This window comes from Passer montanus, unplaced genomic scaffold (assembly GCF_014805655.1).
Source record: "Passer montanus isolate IOZ18808 unplaced genomic scaffold, ASM1480565v1 scaffold21, whole genome shotgun sequence".
NCBI classification, from domain to species: Eukaryota; Metazoa; Chordata; class Aves; order Passeriformes; family Passeridae; genus Passer; species Passer montanus.
In genome coordinates this window covers 125,815-143,875 of record NW_024366703.1, presented here as the reverse complement: position 1 = coordinate 143,875, position 18,061 = coordinate 125,815, and the positions used below count along the sequence as shown (strand labels likewise).

Here is an 18,061-nt window from a genome sequence, read left to right as displayed (position 1 = left end):
ACGGGGCGCTCGGGCCGCGGCCCCGGGGGGAGCGGGCGGCTGCCGCCCGCGGGGCTCCCTCCGCGCCCGCTCGGGCCGTTCCGGCCGGAGTCGGGCCCCGCGATCCGCTTCGGCGCTCGGGGGGCGCCGGGGCGCTGGGGGCAGGGCCGCCGGGCTCTCCGATCCGGTTTGCACATCCTTGTGCGGCCGGGCGGGGTGTCCCACCTTTTCCTGGAGCAGATAAACGCCCGGCAGGTACGCGTGCTTTGTTTGGAGAGCGCTGTTTGCTCTGCCCTCCTCTCGGGAGGATGTTTGCTCTTGCTTCCGAGCACAGGTCGGAGCCGACGAGCCGAGCGGCAGCCCTGCGGGACGGGGGCTGGCAGCTCCCTCGGGAAGAGGCTGCACGGCGGGGAATGGGCTCCGCAGCGGGAGCCGGCGGGACACGGCCACGGACCCGCGAGAAAAACGGGTGCAGGAAACACTGCTGGTCGGGGGGCTCACGCATGGGCGTGAGAATAGTTTCTCTGAAGTGCTTGCAATGTTACCCAAAAAGAATCTTTAGGAAAAAAACACCAGCGCTTCATCAGTTTCTGATTTTACATCAGAGTGTCGTTTCCCGTGGCTTTCACTGTGCGAAAGTGGAAGTTTGCCTGATAAGCTGAGATGTGATTTTGGACCGAGACTTTCCTAGAACCCATCTGTCTCTGCTGCAAGGGGAGCGTATCAGAGCGTGGCTGTGATTAAACACCGGGTCTGCCTGACTGTCAGGGCTCTCTTGCTCCTGAGCAGCCTGGCTGGTGAACACTTGCTGAGGTTCTTAACACAGTTTTCTCAAGGTGAGGCATGCTAAAGCTTACCAAGTGTTCTTAATAAAACAGATAAGTAGTATTGATAGCTTTTAGGTAATTAACCTTATTCCATTTATTTTTGAGGACTTTAAAACTGATTAGGATTGTGTTTAGTTTTTGAAAGGGAAAGCATTTTATTGGTTCTGCAGTTGATCTAATATTCAGTACTTTCAAGGAACAGATATTCTTTGAACTAGATAAGGTGCTGGTTTTGTTGCTGAACTGTGCTTTACAGTGAGGCTTCTGCTGAGGTGAGATGGTTTTCAGCATAATGCTGTGTTTATTTTAAGGGCTGGTTAACTTGAGGGATTATTCATTATTAAATTAATATCGGTAATCTTCTAGGGGGAAAAAAATAAACCTGTCACTGAATTTATTTGGGTTTGAGCTTTCCCTTCAAAAGTGATTTCTGATGTTTTTACATCTTTTGATGACTACCTAATGATCACCTAAACAATTACCCATGGAAATCACAAATTCCTTTTGAAAGCTTGTCATTTTTTCATCTAAACTACTCAGCTCTGAGGGATTATAAGTCTATTTTGGTTTAGTATTCTTGTTCACATAGTTTGTTAACTGGATAGGTTATGTGATAGGTTAGGAATAGTTGGTGTAGAAAGACAGCTAGCTTTTTTTGGAAGGCTGTCTCCTTGCTTGGGTATTTTGATATTTTAATCTTGTGTGGGAGATTGGAGTGGAAGCATTAATAGCATGAATGAAGCATGCCCAGGATTTTGTAGTACTGTACTGATGCTCAGATAACCTGAAGGAAATATTCCTTAAATACTGCATTTTAGTGAATTTCAGTTTTAAATATGATTTCAGCTGGGACATAAATTTTCTTATATTCAAAGTGCTTTACTACATTTTGAAGGGTCTGCTCACTTTTGGAGAAGTGGAAGGGAAATTTAGGATTTGGTGATCTCAAACTAAATTTTCACTGAGTTTAAGACTCAAAACCTGTTGGTAGGAACACACATCCTTATCCTTATCCTTCCATTTCCTGGGTGTGCAGCTCCCTGGGGGAAGGTGTGCTGGTGCATCCTGACACAGCTGAACAGGGTGTTGTCACTGCTCAGCTTGTTGGACATACAGAAGTGCTGCATTAAGCTTTTAATGCTGCTGTAACATGGAATAGTATGCAGTGTGTGCTGTAGTATGTATTACACGTGTCCTTTATTTTATGGCTGTGGACTTCTAAGCAAATACTGTAAGAGGTAATTGTGAGAGAACTCTGCATGAAGCTCCAGGTCTAAACTGTTGTTTCTGGAGATATTAGGTATGGATAGTGTCATTGAATCAACAACTTATATCCTTTATCTTGAATTTGAATTGCGCTTTAAAAATCACATCTGCCTTTCTTCGGAGGAAGAACAGTGTAAATACAATTATAAGATAAAGACATGGGTATTTAAAATGAATAGTAAGCGAAGAGAAATTTTTGCCACAGTATTAAAATCTCCATTGTGTAAAGACAGTACAGCAGCATAACTTCAGACCATGATAGAACAGTTTATCAGGAACTAACTGAAAACTTGTCTGGTGATTCTTTAACTTACTTTCATGCTTCAGAGCATGTAATGTACTTGCTCATTGCCTGTATTATAAAAATTGCAACATTTCTTGACAGTTATCCTTTTATTTGTGGAAGCGATAGTATCAATGGGGTGCTGGTGGCCTTATCACGATGTGTGCTGATCCTGCAGAAACAGGGCTGGGGGGCTCCTGCCTGGCCTTTGCTTTCACATCTGTTGCTAGACTTGTTGGAATTGATGATGTAATAGACAAACCATAAAATATTCTGAAATACCCTGTGGTTTTTGTTGCAGGAGAATGGTCTAGAGAGTAGGTAGCATTTTAATTTTAACGTTGCTTCAGTTTAGTTGTCTGTGCTCTGTAAGAATAAAAATACAAGAAAAAAACATTGAAAAATAAACAAAACCCAGCCTATATGGTACAGCAAAATTCCTAATTTAAAGTGGTTGAGAAAAGCAGTTTTGCTTGACTTATACCCTGATCAAATGCGTTAAAACCCTGAGCATGTACAGCTTATTTAAAATTAGTATGTAAAATTAGGAACTTTGTATGGGATCTGAAAATTGTCAGTTAGAGAAACACTGTGGAAAACATTTCAGTTCCTGTAAAATACTTATTTGCATGTGAAGTTGTGCGCAGATGAGTGGCCTGATTCCTCTTTGAAGTTGTGTTTCCATTTTGAAGAGGTGAAATAAATGTCATGGAAGCAGGACGTGGTGTGCCTGAGCAATCTCGTGCATCTAGGAAGTGTAACAGTAAAAGTACTGCGTGTACAGAAGTTCAGCCTGTGCCACTGGTGCAGTTCTAGACACATCTTGATGAGGCCTGAAATTCAGCGAGAAATAAAGAAGTGTTACTGGAAATAGCCTGCATTGTCTAAAGGCAAGCATGAGGCTGAAATCCGCAGTTTAATAGGGTGGATTTAATGTGGATGTGTTGAGTATAATCACAGTGCTCCATAGACAGAATATCTGTAGGATACTGAGGACTGCAAGCCTGGGATATTACTTGCCAGGTGAGTTTTGCTTGCTGTCTCCTGTGTTTCTTGTCTTGCTTCTATATCTTTGCTTTGCCAGTAACAAATAACATTGGTTCTTTTTTTCCCCTGGAAAGATGTACATTGTGGAGCACGTCATTCCAGACTTCTGTTCAAGGAAAGGAGTAAAATTGCATATTTTCTCAAAGAAACTGTCTTGATCGGAATTTATTTTGCTGAATCATCACATGAGATTTGGCAGTTGCAATCCTCTTTTTGTCTCCCATCATTTTTTTGCAAAGTGTTTTCCTGGTTTAAAGAAGAATATCAGCAGCAGTCTCATATATTTTTCTGCAACTTTTTGTAACTGACTTAATCTAACCTTAATTGTTTCGTAGAATAAATAGTCTGTTTTTAGGGTTAGCATGCTAATTTCTACAGTGGAGCAAAGAGAACATAGTTGCTTTCCACACCATGAGTGCCCTGTTGGGTAACAGGAAAGAAAGATATGTGTGCTGTACTGAAGTCAGTGCCAGTGTTGCTATACTTGAATAGTTTCTAAACTGTATAGATGTATGGAAATTGTCTTTATATAAAGCCTCAAAATGGTGCACACCCCCAGTTTTTCACTAGTTGTATTACATAGAAGAGATGCACTCCTGGCCTTGTCAGATTACACAAGCTTCCTGCCAGTTCAGTGTTCTGCAGGGAATTGGAGTGGACCCATCAATACGGGCAGCAAGGAAGAGCTGCAGATGGGTTGGATGTGATTTTAGCTTGCACAGGCACATCCCTGCAGCCCAGTGCTCTGAACAGGCAGCGTGACCGTATTGTGCTGCTTTGGAACAGATGTCCTCAGCTGTGAAGAGAGTGGTAGATAATATGTAGTTGCGTTTGAGGTGCAGGTTGGTCCTCCACCACCTGGTTGGCAATTACAGAAAAAAGTTTCTGAAGATTTTTCTCCCTTAGCTTAGCAGCTATATGGTAGGTAACTTGTGTCTATGCTGAGACTTTTCAGGCTGCATCTGTAAATATATTATTTTATATTCCCTATAGCCATGGAAATTACTGAGCTCATAATTAAGCTTAGTGCAGAAAAATATGTGAAGCTTACAGACATTTTTTCATAAATTACAGTAAGTGAAACATAAATAAAATAGTGTTTTGTAGCCTTCTCTCACGTGTGGAAGTACTGAACTGCGTGAGTTGTGGCAATGTGACCAAGTTGTTAAATGCTTGTGTCTGTGGATATAATTGGGATCTCTGAGCTACAAGCAGTATATTATCCCTTCATATGAACCAAAACCAGAAGAGTTTGCTGAGATACGCCAGAGTACAGATTACAGCATCTCACTTGTTGACCTTCTTGGCCTTGTCATTTACTATGTTCATCTTGGCTTACTTTATGTTCTCTCTCTCATAGTGTGACCTTTTTGCTGAAAGATGTGTTATATGTAAGCCTTCTCAAAACTTAGCAGCCCTCATAAAGAGGTGACAGTACAGTCTCCTACAAAATACTCTAGTGCTTTGTCTTGCCTAAATAAGTTTTCCTTTGTGTTGGCAGTTATTTATTATGGACTTTTGGATATTATGAAGGCCCTAATGAAATAGAACAGAAAAGAAACCAGACAGAAAACCCAACATCATACCACCACACTTGAACTCTTTAATAGAACTGTGTTCTTGCCACGAAGTTACCCTGCCACTAGGCTAAGAATGCAAGGATAAGATCTGTCATGTCAGAGAAGTGTATTTAAATGTGAAAGTTCATCCTTATAATTGACAATGAGCAAAACCCAACAAATGGAGAGAGAGAAGAAAATGTCCTTCCATTTCTGCTAGGCACCACCCCCAAATTTAAGGTGAAAGTGCTTAAGTTGTTTTGCTTACTACAATGCTCTTAATTAGTGGAGGTCCCTGGGAGCACCTGGTAGCCGGCTGTGCCTGAGGACTGTGTGAGTGAGGTGTAGCATGGGCTGGCTGAGGTGTTGTGTTTGTTTATCTAGCAGTCCTGAAAAGGTTTGTCTCGTGCTGTTCTGGGGTGGTTGTGAGAAAGGAGGAAGTAATAAATGCAAACTCAATTTTTTGCATCTGTTTGATGTGGCCCCTTTTCTCTCTAGAGTAGGTTGATGGCATCTTGGACTCATTGCAGGAAAAACTTGTAGTAGGCCCTGAAGAAGAACTAAGCCCCATGCAGATAAGAGACCAGCAAAGACCAGATTTGCTATTGCAGATGTTGTAATTACTATTTAGTTACATTGGTAGATCAGAAAACATAGCAAGATTTTGCATATTATGTTCTAAATCTGTTGGTTTCTGCCTTGTCTGTCACGAGTTCCAAAAATGTGGAGGTCCCAGCTCAGTATGAAGCATGTCAGAAACGAACAGCTGAGAAAAGCAGTGGTCACTGCTTTCTTTATTAAGGCAGTCAAAGATGAACTGACAGACCTAAGGATGTCGTCATATTCTATTACTGAAGGTTAAACAGAGACGTAGGTCAGCTCACATGTAAGCTGTTTGGTACAAGTAGGGCTAAAGTGGGCTCTTGACATGTATAGACCATTTTGAGAAAGGGCTGGAAATATGTTCTGCAGCTGTTAGAGGAGGAAACAGAAGACATGATGGAAATAACTGGCTAGGAAGAGATATGGACCAGCTCGTCCCATGCTCTCTTGGCAAGAGCTAGAGGTGGATTCGAAGTGCAGACTCCACTGTCTGCTTCTGCAGCTGAGGGGATTGGAACTGGGACTTTGCTTTCTTTCTGTTATCTTTACCAACTTTCTTTGGACAACTGTGCTGGACTTGTATAACCTTTCTGTTTACTGGCAGAGAGGAGGAACGTCTACTTTTTCCTGCTTTCTCTTGTTGCTTACTTTTTATTTGATGCTTCTTTGACATTCTTTACCTGTAAGAAATGCTCTGAAGTGTGTGCTCTGCAAAGGGGCTGGTTTGTGAAACCAATAAGTGTTTGGTCTCTGCTGCAGTTCAGAATTAAATTAGTAAGATATTTTAAGTTTCTTGTTGGAAATCAGTCACGTAAGAGGCTGGAATGACCTTTGTACACCTTTGAAAACGAAAAAGATGAGCCTTTAATTGAGATGGTGTGTTAGTTTAAAGGGATTAAATTATTTTCCGAAGCATGTTTGTTTAAATCCTTGAGTTTAACTTTTAAACACTTCATCTGAATTTTTTTTTTTCATTTCATTTCTGCACTGACATCTTGGTATGACTCTGATTGTTCAGAATAAATGGAGTTGAAGAATCTTTGTTCATTTGTTAAAAAGGGAGATACAGAACTGTGTTCAGTATTTCAGCTGTGCACTATAGAATAGTTATGTCTAATTAACATTTTGCTTTCTTTTCTTCTCCAAGGTGTTCTGTGTCTGTGTTTTGGTCTTACAATAGTACTTTATACTTCTGTACCTAAAAAAATTCAGGACCTGTATAGTGATTTGCTTTTATGTGTATATAAGTAGGGTTTTTTCCTGCCTTAGAAGTTATATTGCAGTCTCTGTCCCTCTTGATCTGTTGAAATTATAGGTGAAGTAGTGTTGTGTGAGAGACTTTGTGTAGTAATCAGCAAATCTGATACCTCATCCACATGCATACAGATATAATGCAAAATACTATTTCACATTATTTAATTTTCCTGAATTTGTCCAGTATTTGAGTACTGATAGATTAATGACTTTCAAGTACTTTTTTTTTGTTGTTCAGAAGTAATAAGAGCTTGAAAAAAATTATTGGCTCCTAGGCAAGGAATATGTTTTCCTGGCTAACAGTAGCTGTGGAAAGTGAAGAGGGAATGTTCCCAGAGAGAATTTTGTGGCAGCCACCAGACTTCTTGCTGTTCTGTTTTTTCACTGTGGGAATGTTGGAAATGCATCAAAATACAGTTCTTCTGTCTGACTTTGCCTCTTGGCTACTGTAGGTACGCAACAGTTTAATTTTAGTGCTTCCTGTGAGGCATTGTGCTCTTCTGGGAATTTTGAATGCAGTTTATACCCTTTCTAAAAAGAAAGGGAGCTGCATTTTAGGAAAACATAAAATATCTGTCAGTGTGGGTAGATTTCCTGACTATTTTGCTAAGATCTTGTTTAACAAGACATTTATTTGGTGTGTTCTTTATTTCAGCTGAGATAAGCAGAGTTTTGCTTTTAACTGATCTGTGTTGTTACAAAATTAGTAGAAGCTTATTTATTTTAAAGACTTCTGCTTGCTGCATCTTCTACATCTTCCGTAAATCCCCCTTATATAATACTTCACTGATAGGCTGTAAGAAACTGTATGATCAACTTGGCTTTTTTTTTATTTCTATGAAAGCAGCTAGAGCCCCTGTCATGCAAAAGACAAAAATGCTCAGCTGTCTTTAAATGTGGCTGTTGCCTGTGATTGAGCAATCCTGCCCTGCTAGTTAATATGAATAAGAGCTTCTTGAACATTTTTATTCTCCTGGGCTTCTCATCTAACTCAATAACTTTGTCTTTCAGTACCAAGATAAAGAGGAAGTTGTTCTGTGGATGAATACTGTAGGACCCTACCACAATCGCCAGGAAACGTACAAATACTTCTCTCTCCCTTTCTGTGTGGGATCAAAAAAAAGCATCAGCCATTACCATGAAACCCTAGGAGAAGCACTTCAAGGAGTTGAATTGGAGTTTAGTGGTCTTGACATCAAATTTAAAGGTAAGTGATTCAAAGTGCATTTAGTCGCTTAAAAAATACACAAACTCTTCAAACTTGGTATTTTAATAAGAGCTGAAATTTTCTTGCTGCTAGCAGCTGCGTGTATTTTGTAGGGTTGATTGGTACTGTCACTGGCTTTTGAGTTTCCAGTGAAGTTTCCATACTATGTGCCCTTGGAGGAGAATGCTTGCAGCAGATATTGCTTCTGAAGTAACTTATATCATTTTACAAAATAAAACCACATTTTCTGTGTGTGCTTGTTTGATTATTTACTGGAATTAATATTCTGGAATCACCAGTTCTGAAGATGTAATTTTTTTCCTGTGATGATGAATACTTGCAGACTCGCTGCAATTGCAGAGGGGTAGCCAGGGCTCAACATCTCCAAGTTCCACCTCAATACAGGGTTGATGATCCTGTATCCTTCTGTGATTACTGTCTAGTTTAAAATAACTGACAGATCCCTTTATAGTACTGTCTCTAACTCATCTTATACCTGTCTGGCTGAACAGGATGAAGCTGGTTTGTTTGTTTGTTTTCCTGTTGTTCCCTGTCCTCACCATCTTGCCATACTGTTCCTGAGAAGACATTTAACTTCTTTTGCAAATAAATTTTTTGGTATCAAGGTGCCTGAGTCTTCTATTGCATAATTTCTCTGTGTGTGTCCTTTCAGATATCTGTAGCTAGTAGTTGCAGAACTTTAAATAATAACAGATTCTTATTTTTTGGTATCAAGACCTGAGTCTTCCATTGCATAATTTCTCTGTGTGTGTTCTTTCAGATATCTGTAGCTAGTAGTTGCAGAACTTTAAATAATAACAGATTCTTTTGGCCTCTTGAATTTTAACATTTAATAATTTAATTCAATTTATATTTCTGTGTATCTCTTTTTTCCAGAACACTGCACTTCATTGCATCACTAGTGCTTAACTGGATGGAGAACTTAAGCATAGTATCTCTTGTCTGAGCATTTACAGTCAGATGAAATTTAGTTTCTGTAAGCTGTAAAAGTTTTATCCAAAACTGGACATCTGCAAAATAAAATACCTAATGATGTTTTTACTAGCAGTAGGATAAGTTGAATAAAATATTTTTACAAAGTTGGTTAATACCTTAAATTGTTCATAATTTTTAAATTTGCCTAGATTTGCATTGCCACACTAAAGGAGTTTGGAGTTGAATCTTTTAAGAAAGAAAGAGTATCTGTACAAGCACTGGGAAACAGCCCTACTGCTGGTTTGTAACACTTGTAGCATGCTGAAAATTTTACTCAATGTGGGAGAAATAATTTTCTTGTCAAACCTCATAGAATGTCCTCAGAAACACAAAATGGAAAGGACAGTGAAGGCAACTGGCAGCAATTCAACATATTGGTGAAGATTAATAAAGTTTCTGTTAGCAGAATATGGTAAATATTTGTTTGTGCAGCCAGTTCGATGTGTAATTTTTACTGCCTTTAAGTACCCCAACTTTACAAAGAGATTCTTTTATTCCTGTGACAAGAACATTCTCAAGTGCAGCACCAAATCGAAAAGATTAGAAGGTTTGTGAGCTGATGTTTACTGCTATGATGTGGCCAATGCACAGAATTTTTAAAATTTTAATTCTTGTTGTTAACACCTTGGAGTTAAGTAGCTCGATAATCCGTGTTGAACCTGCAGTGATTGAGCTCCCAGGCACAGTGGCTGCAGGTCAGGTGTTTTCAGTGAAGCAGATGCTGCATGCTAGCTGGGTGATTACTAAGTACCTGTAGATGATGGGTGAAGCTGTATATGTGCACTTTTAGTTTTTTCTCTTGCAGTCTGTGTCCTCTGGCTAAAAGATGAAGACAATCTCTTTGCTGTTAACTGTTTTCCAGCAGCTTCTGCATCAGAAGCTGTTATATTATTTTATTATTTCTAGCAGTGGTCCATGAAATGAAATCTGAATGGGAGTCATCTCTATGTTACTGTCCTTAATCTGCTGTTAAAAGTATTGAAATACTAATTTTTCCATATTTCAAAGTAACAAGAATAAATTAATAGTAATTATTTAGTATTAAATTAGTATTTAATATGAAATTATGTGAAATTCATGTAATTCAAATCCCCTTGATACACAGGTTTTAAAAATAAAGAAATTGAGCAGAGGATTGCAATACTTAAATTCATTTTTTTAGAGGCTTAAAAGTTATCATAAACCCCGTACAGTTTGTATCCAATTAATGTATTGTAAAATTTGGATTTTATAGACCAGTCCCTAAAGTTTAGCATTTGTATTCCTTTCCAGTTAGATTGTTGAAATGTGATGGTAGCTCAGTTTTTTGGTGACATTTTAGGGGTAGACCTTGTTCTGTGCAGAAGTGGTGTTTTGTTGGTTTTTTTTTTTGTAGCTAGATTGTATCAATGAAATAGAAATAATATTTTTGTAATGGATAAATCTTATTTCACTGTGATTGATACTGGCTTCAACTCTGCATCAGTGTTCCAGAAGTTGCTGCAATTAAATTGAAACAGGGCTGTTGGTATTTTTGTGGTGGTTTGGTTTCTTGGTTGGTTGTTGTGTTCCTTTTTCTTTTTGTTAACAGATAGATGCTTGGTTGGTACCAATACATTACTGTATTCTTAAGTAAAAGATACAGCTTGAAGGAGTGTTGAGTATCTACAATCTGCAGCTGAAATAATTAAGATAATAAGTAATAAGCTTGCACAGATTTTCTTCATGAATATGTGAATCATATCTAAGTTCTGAGTTAAGGCATCTGTGCTTTTCTTTATGTGCTTTGGCATTATGGCAAGATTAACAGTTGGGCATTTCCTTTTCTTTAAAGTATCGTATGAGTTTACAAAATTAGATTTGTATGAATTTACAAAATTAGATTTGAACTTCATACTTTTAGGTTTTTATCCTCTGAAATGAGTAAGAGGGAAATAGAATTGTTCTAATAAATTAGATGCTGCAATAAAAAAATAATTCCCTTCTCAGCATTGTTTGACTGGACAGCAGTAGCAGGTCAGCGTGAAGCTGCATGTTGTTCATCATATTCAAAGAACTGTTTAGGCTTCAGCTGTAATTAGCTGAAGTATTAAACTGTGTAAGTAAAACTGGCAGTTGAATCAGTAGGCATTGCCTGCATTTTTTGACCTAGAATAAAAAAAATATGACTCTGCAGTAATGTGCCCTTCTGAGAGTGAAGGTTTCCACTTGAACTCTCATGGTGATGGCTGGTGGGGCAAATCTACAGTGTATTCAAGTCTCCACGAGGTAGTGTTTCTTGTTGAATTAAGTGTGCCTTATGAAAGGATACATGCAACCATACAAGATAGTTGTATTTTCCTTTTGTTACAATACAAACAATGTTGTCCTTACATCATAGGTCTCAAATCTGTATAAATACCTGTTGAGGAAGAAATGAATTATTAACATACACTCATATTTTAATATAACTTCTACGTTTTTGGTTGGCTTAATTATCTTGTCAAGCTAAATCTAGGATAATAATGCTTTTTAATTAATATGTCAAGTTCTTTACTCGAGTATTTGAGTGACATCATCTGTTACACCTGAGACCTAGTAAATTATTAAATGTACTGAACATTGGTATCATAGTGATTTCAGTTGGAAAATTTATTTTTTATATTGCCATACAGTGCCATTAGAGAAGATTAAATTAAAGAGGGAAAGGATGATTTAACAAAATTGCATTTTGTACTTCTTCAGAAGTGTTACTAAATTACCGTATTTCTAATGTTCTTCACCCAAATTTTCTACTGCAACACCTCTAGAAGGATGACATTTAGTGTTGTCTGATATAATGAGGTTTTATATGGTTCACATGTTTGAATAAAACCCTATTGATCTGACTGTTCATAGGAAATTTGAAATCTGGCTAAGCACACTTGCTTTTCTAATGAGTCATGCTTTTAAAAAATGTCCTAAATGTGCTACTGACATCCTGAAGCTTTATTACATAGCAGATATTAATTACTTCTTTGACATCCCTGATACAGAGGCACCACAGAACCTGCCTTTAACTTCACTCTCCTCTTGGACACACATCCAGCCATAACTTTGATAAGAATTCTCTAACGTATGCAAAACCTTAGATCTGGTAAAGCTGTAATGAAATAGACATCAGGTTTCCCAGCCAAATGTTCTAAAATTCTTTCATGTAACCATTTAACAGTGGATTTAAGCTTGACCACCTACTTCTGTCCTGTAACTAAATGACAGCTTCAGCTGTCGGTGGCTGGAGAAAGGAGTGCTGGTCTTCCTTCACTGGTTTCAAAGGGAGGTGAGAGGAACTGTACTGTGCAATGTGGCTGACATCATGCTCCATATGCAATGTCATGCCTGTGTTTTGCAAGAATTGAGTGAGATTGTTTCTCATGATACTGCTGGGGTTTTGTATGTGTGCCCTGGAGCAACTTGTGACACAGTTAATCCAGATGTGATTATACTCTCTCTGTGGTGTCTTCTGGTATTCTGAATGCTGGAAATAAGATCTGTAAAAATGAGTGAAGGCAGGTTTTCTTTGTGGCGTTATCTGCTGCCTTGCGTCAGTGCAGTTGTGTTGCTTCAAATGATATTTGATGATACGTGATTTTAAAAGTCTTTTTGTTTTGAAGCCTCTCTGTTTATATCCTAAAGCATTATATGCAGAATAGCTCATTTCAGTTGGTAAAACAAACAAATGGCAAGTTCCACAGTCTGAAAGCCAATGGAGTAATTTAGAGTATTTACAGTCTAACCAACCTGTGCTGGTACCTCTGGGTACCAGCCTACCTAAAGCCAGCCTGGCCCCCATAATACTTCTCCAAAACAGGCTTCTTGCTTCAGCCCTGGGAAATGCTTTCTTCAACAGCCTCTATCAGTTTCTCTTCTACCTGTATTTTAATTCATGGCTTATTTTCATCTGATCTGTGTGTGCAACAATCCTTTGAGTCAAAAAATGTAGTATTAGAAAGGTGTTATCCTATATTTGAACATAGTATGACAGTGAAGTGCCAAATACTTTGAAAAGAATCCCTACTTAGCAAATTGAGAAAACAATGATTCTGGGGTTTGTGTGTTAGCTTTTTTATCCCCTTTTAATTAATGTCAAGACAATTTAAAAATATGTTAAAGTGAAAAAGTGCCAAGGAGAGGCGTTTTGCAGTTGGGGGGAAACACAGTCCAAAAATACAGGATCCAGCTCGATAGAGGCATAAGTGCAAACTTGCATTTGTATGTCTCTTTCAGCTGTGATGCCAACTTTGGTGGCTTCCTTCTCTTAAATATACCAGTATGGGCACTGAAAGTCTTCTTGGTACATTGGTTGGCTTGAATGGTTTTGGTACTCTTTTTTTCTCTAGAAAAGAAGTTTTGTTGAGCAGATGTACTTGGCATATTTTGACTTTTGTTGTTATCAGAGTAATTATGTTTCGCGTTAGAAATATTCTGCTTGCCTGTGCTTTTTCTGTGCAGGTGATTTTATTTTCCTTTTAGGCTTTATATTGTAGTTAGCATATCAAAGAAAGTAAGCTGAATATTGATGCAAATTAGAGCTGTACTTAGGGCAGAAATTACTTTTGTCTACTAAAATGGGTCCTCAATTCCAGTGATGACAAAAAGAGAAGTTGGAAGTCTTTACTTCTACTGCGTTCCACTATTTGTTGCATGAATACAATTGCTATGATGTGGGTGAGGGAGCTTGTGTCTGTTGCTGTCTGAAGTCTTGTAGATATGAGGCCTTTCATCTTTCTTCACTTGAAAAGGAGACATTAGGGAAGGAAACTGGGATGTAAGAGAATGGCTGCTAACAGTATAACTGAGGAAATGTAGATGGGGAAGAATAACTTTCTGGCTGAAAGAGGTGGATTTATTTGATTTCCAAATGCAGCCTCTTGTGCGTTCTTCACATTATTCATAATTTTGTCTTCTCTCCTTTTTTTCTTTGTCTTTACTCTGATTACCTTGTTTCTTTCTTAGGGTAGTTTCTTCAAAGTTGCTGAGAACTTTAAAAAGTTTTAGGTTTTTTTTTACAAGCATTATTCCTAGTCAGTGAAGTTGATTATACTAAAACAGAGACAATTTTATAAACAGTTTTAGGTATTTGTCAATAATTTCATACATCTTGTTAGAGAGATCTCATTATCTGTTCAGGTGAATCTGCTGTCAGCTTTTGTACCTTAATTTAGTGTGGGTGAAGCAGCAAAAGGATACTGTGAAACCTTTCCTTGTCCAGTATGTAGGAAGCCTCTGCATGCAGAAGTGTAGATTTCTGAACACAATCATGCATTTGCTTTAATGGTTCCTTTTAAAAAGTCCTTTATTGTTATCTACTTGAGGATACCCAAGATGGCTTGGAGACTTCAGCTCTGTCCATTCCTCCATTTGATTTGCCTTCACTTTGAGCCAACTCATTAATAAATCTTCAACTGTCCTTTAATTTTTTGCAGATGATGTGATGCAGACTACTTACTGTGAAGTTGACTTGGACAAGGGAAGAAGAGATGCATTTGTGTATGCTATCAAAAATCACTATTGGTACCAGATGTATATTGATGACTTGCCAATATGGGGTGAGTGATAATGCATTAATGACTGTTTTACACCTACTCAAGTCCTGTACTAGTGGGTTTCATGGAGTCATTTAATGACTAAGCTTTGTTACAAGAATTTCCCAAGAATATGAAACTTACATGCAAGTCAAATTGACAAGAATATGAAGTAAAGCAGTTGAGGACATAGGTTTAAGCTGCACTAGGGTAGGCTTAGGTTGAACATGAGGAAGCATTTCTTCACAGAAAGTGTGATTAGACTTTGGAATGGGCTGCCCAGGCAGGTGTTGGAGTCACCATCCCTGGAGGTGTCTAAGGAAAGACTGGATGTGGCACTCAGTGCCATGGTCTAGTTGACAAGATGGTGTTGGGTCATAGGTTGGACTCGATGATCTCAGTGGTCTTTTCCAAACTAATCAATTAGTTGTGAAATAAGTTGAGTGCTTATTGCATTGAAAGAACAGTAGGATGGCTGTACTAGCAAAATACAAAAACAGTGAAAAGCTGTTTTGTTTCTAAAGCCCTGATTTAATAACAGTAAGTTCTTAGGTTTAGATGTGTTCAAGTGAGTGGTAATTAGGTAGGTTACTTGTAATGTCCATGTTATTGTGATCATGAATAACAAGCTTATTTGAGTTGAAACTTTATTTTGCTACTTTTCTTTATTAGTCATGCAAAAACTGTTTTGTTTAATTTTATGCTAATTTATGTTAACAGTGTTGCTTTGTTGTCTGTCTCTATATGGAGTTTTATTTTACTTATTCTTTTACAGTTCTCAGAATTTCTCTTGCTGAGTATTATTTATCTGGGTTTAGAAGTGCTTGTGTCTTGAATAAAAATCTGTGTATCTTTATTGCTGTTGTCTCCTAAGGTCTCTCTCTGTGTTTTGTTGCTCCCTCATAACCTGTGATCACATACCTAGTAAAGAGTGCTCTGCAGACTGCACTTTGCACTGATAGCAATCAACCAAACTCTCCAAGGCCTAATCTCCCTGTTGTAGATATAAAGTGAAAGGAAGTGAAAAACCACCGTAAGGTCTTTGTTACCTGTGTTCTGTGAAAGAGGTAAACCTGCCCAAACTAAACAAAATGCAGTTCAAGTCATGCAAGAAAAGTTCTTTGATAGCTGGTATGAATAATGCTATCCATCATTGATTCATTTTGACAAAGGGTGCTTTTTTTAGCTCTTTCTTATTTTAATTTGTTTTAGAATAGATCTGTCTGATGAACATGGCAGAAATATTAACACTTTATTTGTTTATTATTTATCTGGTAGTCACGAAGGTCTGTTTTTTTGTTTTGTTTTGATGTGTCTTTTTAAGAAATACCATTATAATGCTTGAAGAGAAGTACTTAAGTATTGATTTCATTCTTATCAGCTGATTTGTTTATTGTGTGTAATGGCTCTGTAGCCAGGCTTAGAGTAGACCTGAATTACTCTATGTGACCTTTACTGTGCTGCTTGTGCAATTGCTGGTAGGCTTTTTAAAAGCATGCATGAGTGACAGTTGTTGCTACAATATTTTTTATGGCTTTGGCCTTCTAGCACAAGACCAGTGAATTATTTTTCTAGGCTTGTGGTAGGTATGTAGGCTTTGAATTGCCCAAGGATGATGGATGCTAAGCTGACTTCCTTGGAATCCTATGTGGCTAACAAGTCTTGGAGGCTTTCTTTGTTAGGATTTATTTTTCTGGTCATTTCATCATCTAAAATGCCAGAGAACAAACATATTTACTAAATCTTATATACATGACAAATTTTCTGCTCTTAGCTAAAAAATCTGGTTTCCTGAGATTCCAGTGTTTTTAATGTTTCCCAGTAGTATGCTTTTTATGTACAAGAAGTCACCTAGAAAACATGTGGAATCTAGGTATCTTCTTTCCAAGATATTAAGAAGCTGCTTTTGATAGTTTGGAACCAGGATCTCAAGCTGTGCTACATAATAGGGGACTGCAGGATCATAAGTGCAGGTAATGTTATGCAAGGATATTATCTGACATCAGGTGTGAAAACAAGTGGTGCTGACAGTTTTGGTCTGTCTTCTGCGGGTTAGGTAAAAGCAGCAGGACTGCAGATTGGTCAATATTAGCCTGACTCTTATTCAAAAAATTAAATGAGTTCTTGGTGTGGGGGCTGAGAAAGGTGTGGGTGCACCTGAACCAATCAGAAGAGTTTATCTACAAGTCTGAATTTGTGTTTTGGACCTTTGTGCTCCCAGTACAGTGAAGAAAACTGGGATTATAGCTAATCTGCAATAATTTTGATTTTCCTGGGTCTCTGTTCAGCAACAGAAATGTTTCAGGCTCTAAGTGGTGCTTAAAACATAAAGCACTGAGACTTGCTGCTAACTGAACAGTTTTTATTTTAACTATTTCTGTTACAAATATGGCATGAATGATACTGTACACATGCCTCTGCCAGCTTGCTGGTGCCTTTGAGTGTGTTGTGTTGTACCATGTAATATGGTGGCAGGTAGAGACATTGAAGAAAGCAAATATCTTTTGCTTGATTGTTGTTGCATAGTTGTAACTATTTCTAAATAGTTACTAAATTTCAGTAATTATAATGAAGGAAACTGTTAGGACTATTTATACATAGGTGTAAGAACTGAAGCAGTTATGATGGCCTCTCTGAAATACTCTGAATACTGAGAAGGGGTTTTTTTGGTTTCATGAGGATAGTGTCCAGAATTGGTTACTCTCAGCTTGCATTAAAAATAGCTTGTGCTGAATGACTTTTTTGTTTCTGTGTGAAGGCTATCATGTTGATCCACTTTATTTGGATTACCTATGTTGAGAACCTTACTGGCCAGCATGCATTGTATATACTGTATGACCCAATATCCTGGGTTTTTTAATTGTTGCTTCACATCTTGTAGCTGGATTAAACCAAAATTTTGTTCCCTAAATGTAGATGGCTGGAAATCCTTTTATAGTGCTACCAAAGAAAGTTGTCTGTGAAGAGTGTAAAAGAAAAGGGTTCAGATGGTGCTAATGTTTGCTGAGAATTCTAGGCAACTTCTCTTTAATTCTATTCTTAAAGCAGACCATTCCCTTCCCTGGGCTCATCCAGATGCATTCATGGCACTCCTCCTGTCTCCTGACAAACTTTAGTTAAGTTCATCCTTTAGGTTCTTTATGATTTTCCACCTTGCTAAGGCTTACTGATACCAGACATATGCACAAACACGAATTCTTAAAATTTGACCTACAAGTCCTCAAGCCCTGTAAGAAGTACTGTATTTTCAGTAGAGACTAGGCATAAATTAATCTTTCTTAACTGCTGATAACTAAAGGTAATGACATCAAACTGCTCTTGGAGGGTTCTGAAAGGTTTACACTATTTCCTAACCTGAAAAAGCAACAAGATCTTTCTAAGTGCATTCAGAAAAAAATTACTACATTTTACATTTTTTCCTGAATTGCTGTCCCACAGTGGAGAGAGAGACTAGGCTTGACTGCTTCAGGACATTCCCTAGCTATGTGAAGCACTGTGTTAGTCCATTCCCTCAGTGA

At 38.1% G+C, this 18,061-nt stretch overlaps 1 protein-coding gene across 4 annotated transcripts in view; it reads left to right on the top strand.

Moving 5' to 3' along the window:
• TM9SF3 (transmembrane 9 superfamily member 3) overlaps positions 1–18,061 on the top strand; it is a 44,717-nt gene that overhangs the window by 216 nt on the left and 26,440 nt on the right. Inside the window, exons 1-3 of one of the 4 annotated variants that reach the window (XM_039708738.1) lie at positions 95–234; positions 7,830–8,025; positions 14,445–14,567. In XM_039708738.1, the coding sequence (XP_039564672.1) occupies positions 7,860–8,025; positions 14,445–14,567 (289 nt within the window). In that variant the 5' untranslated portion in view covers positions 95–234; positions 7,830–7,859. Of the gene's footprint in view, positions 1–94; positions 235–791; positions 816–3,223; positions 3,379–7,829; positions 8,026–14,444; positions 14,568–18,061 lie in introns of those variants that run through there. The other 3 variants (XM_039708737.1, XM_039708736.1, XM_039708735.1) reach the window with 3 other exon arrangements.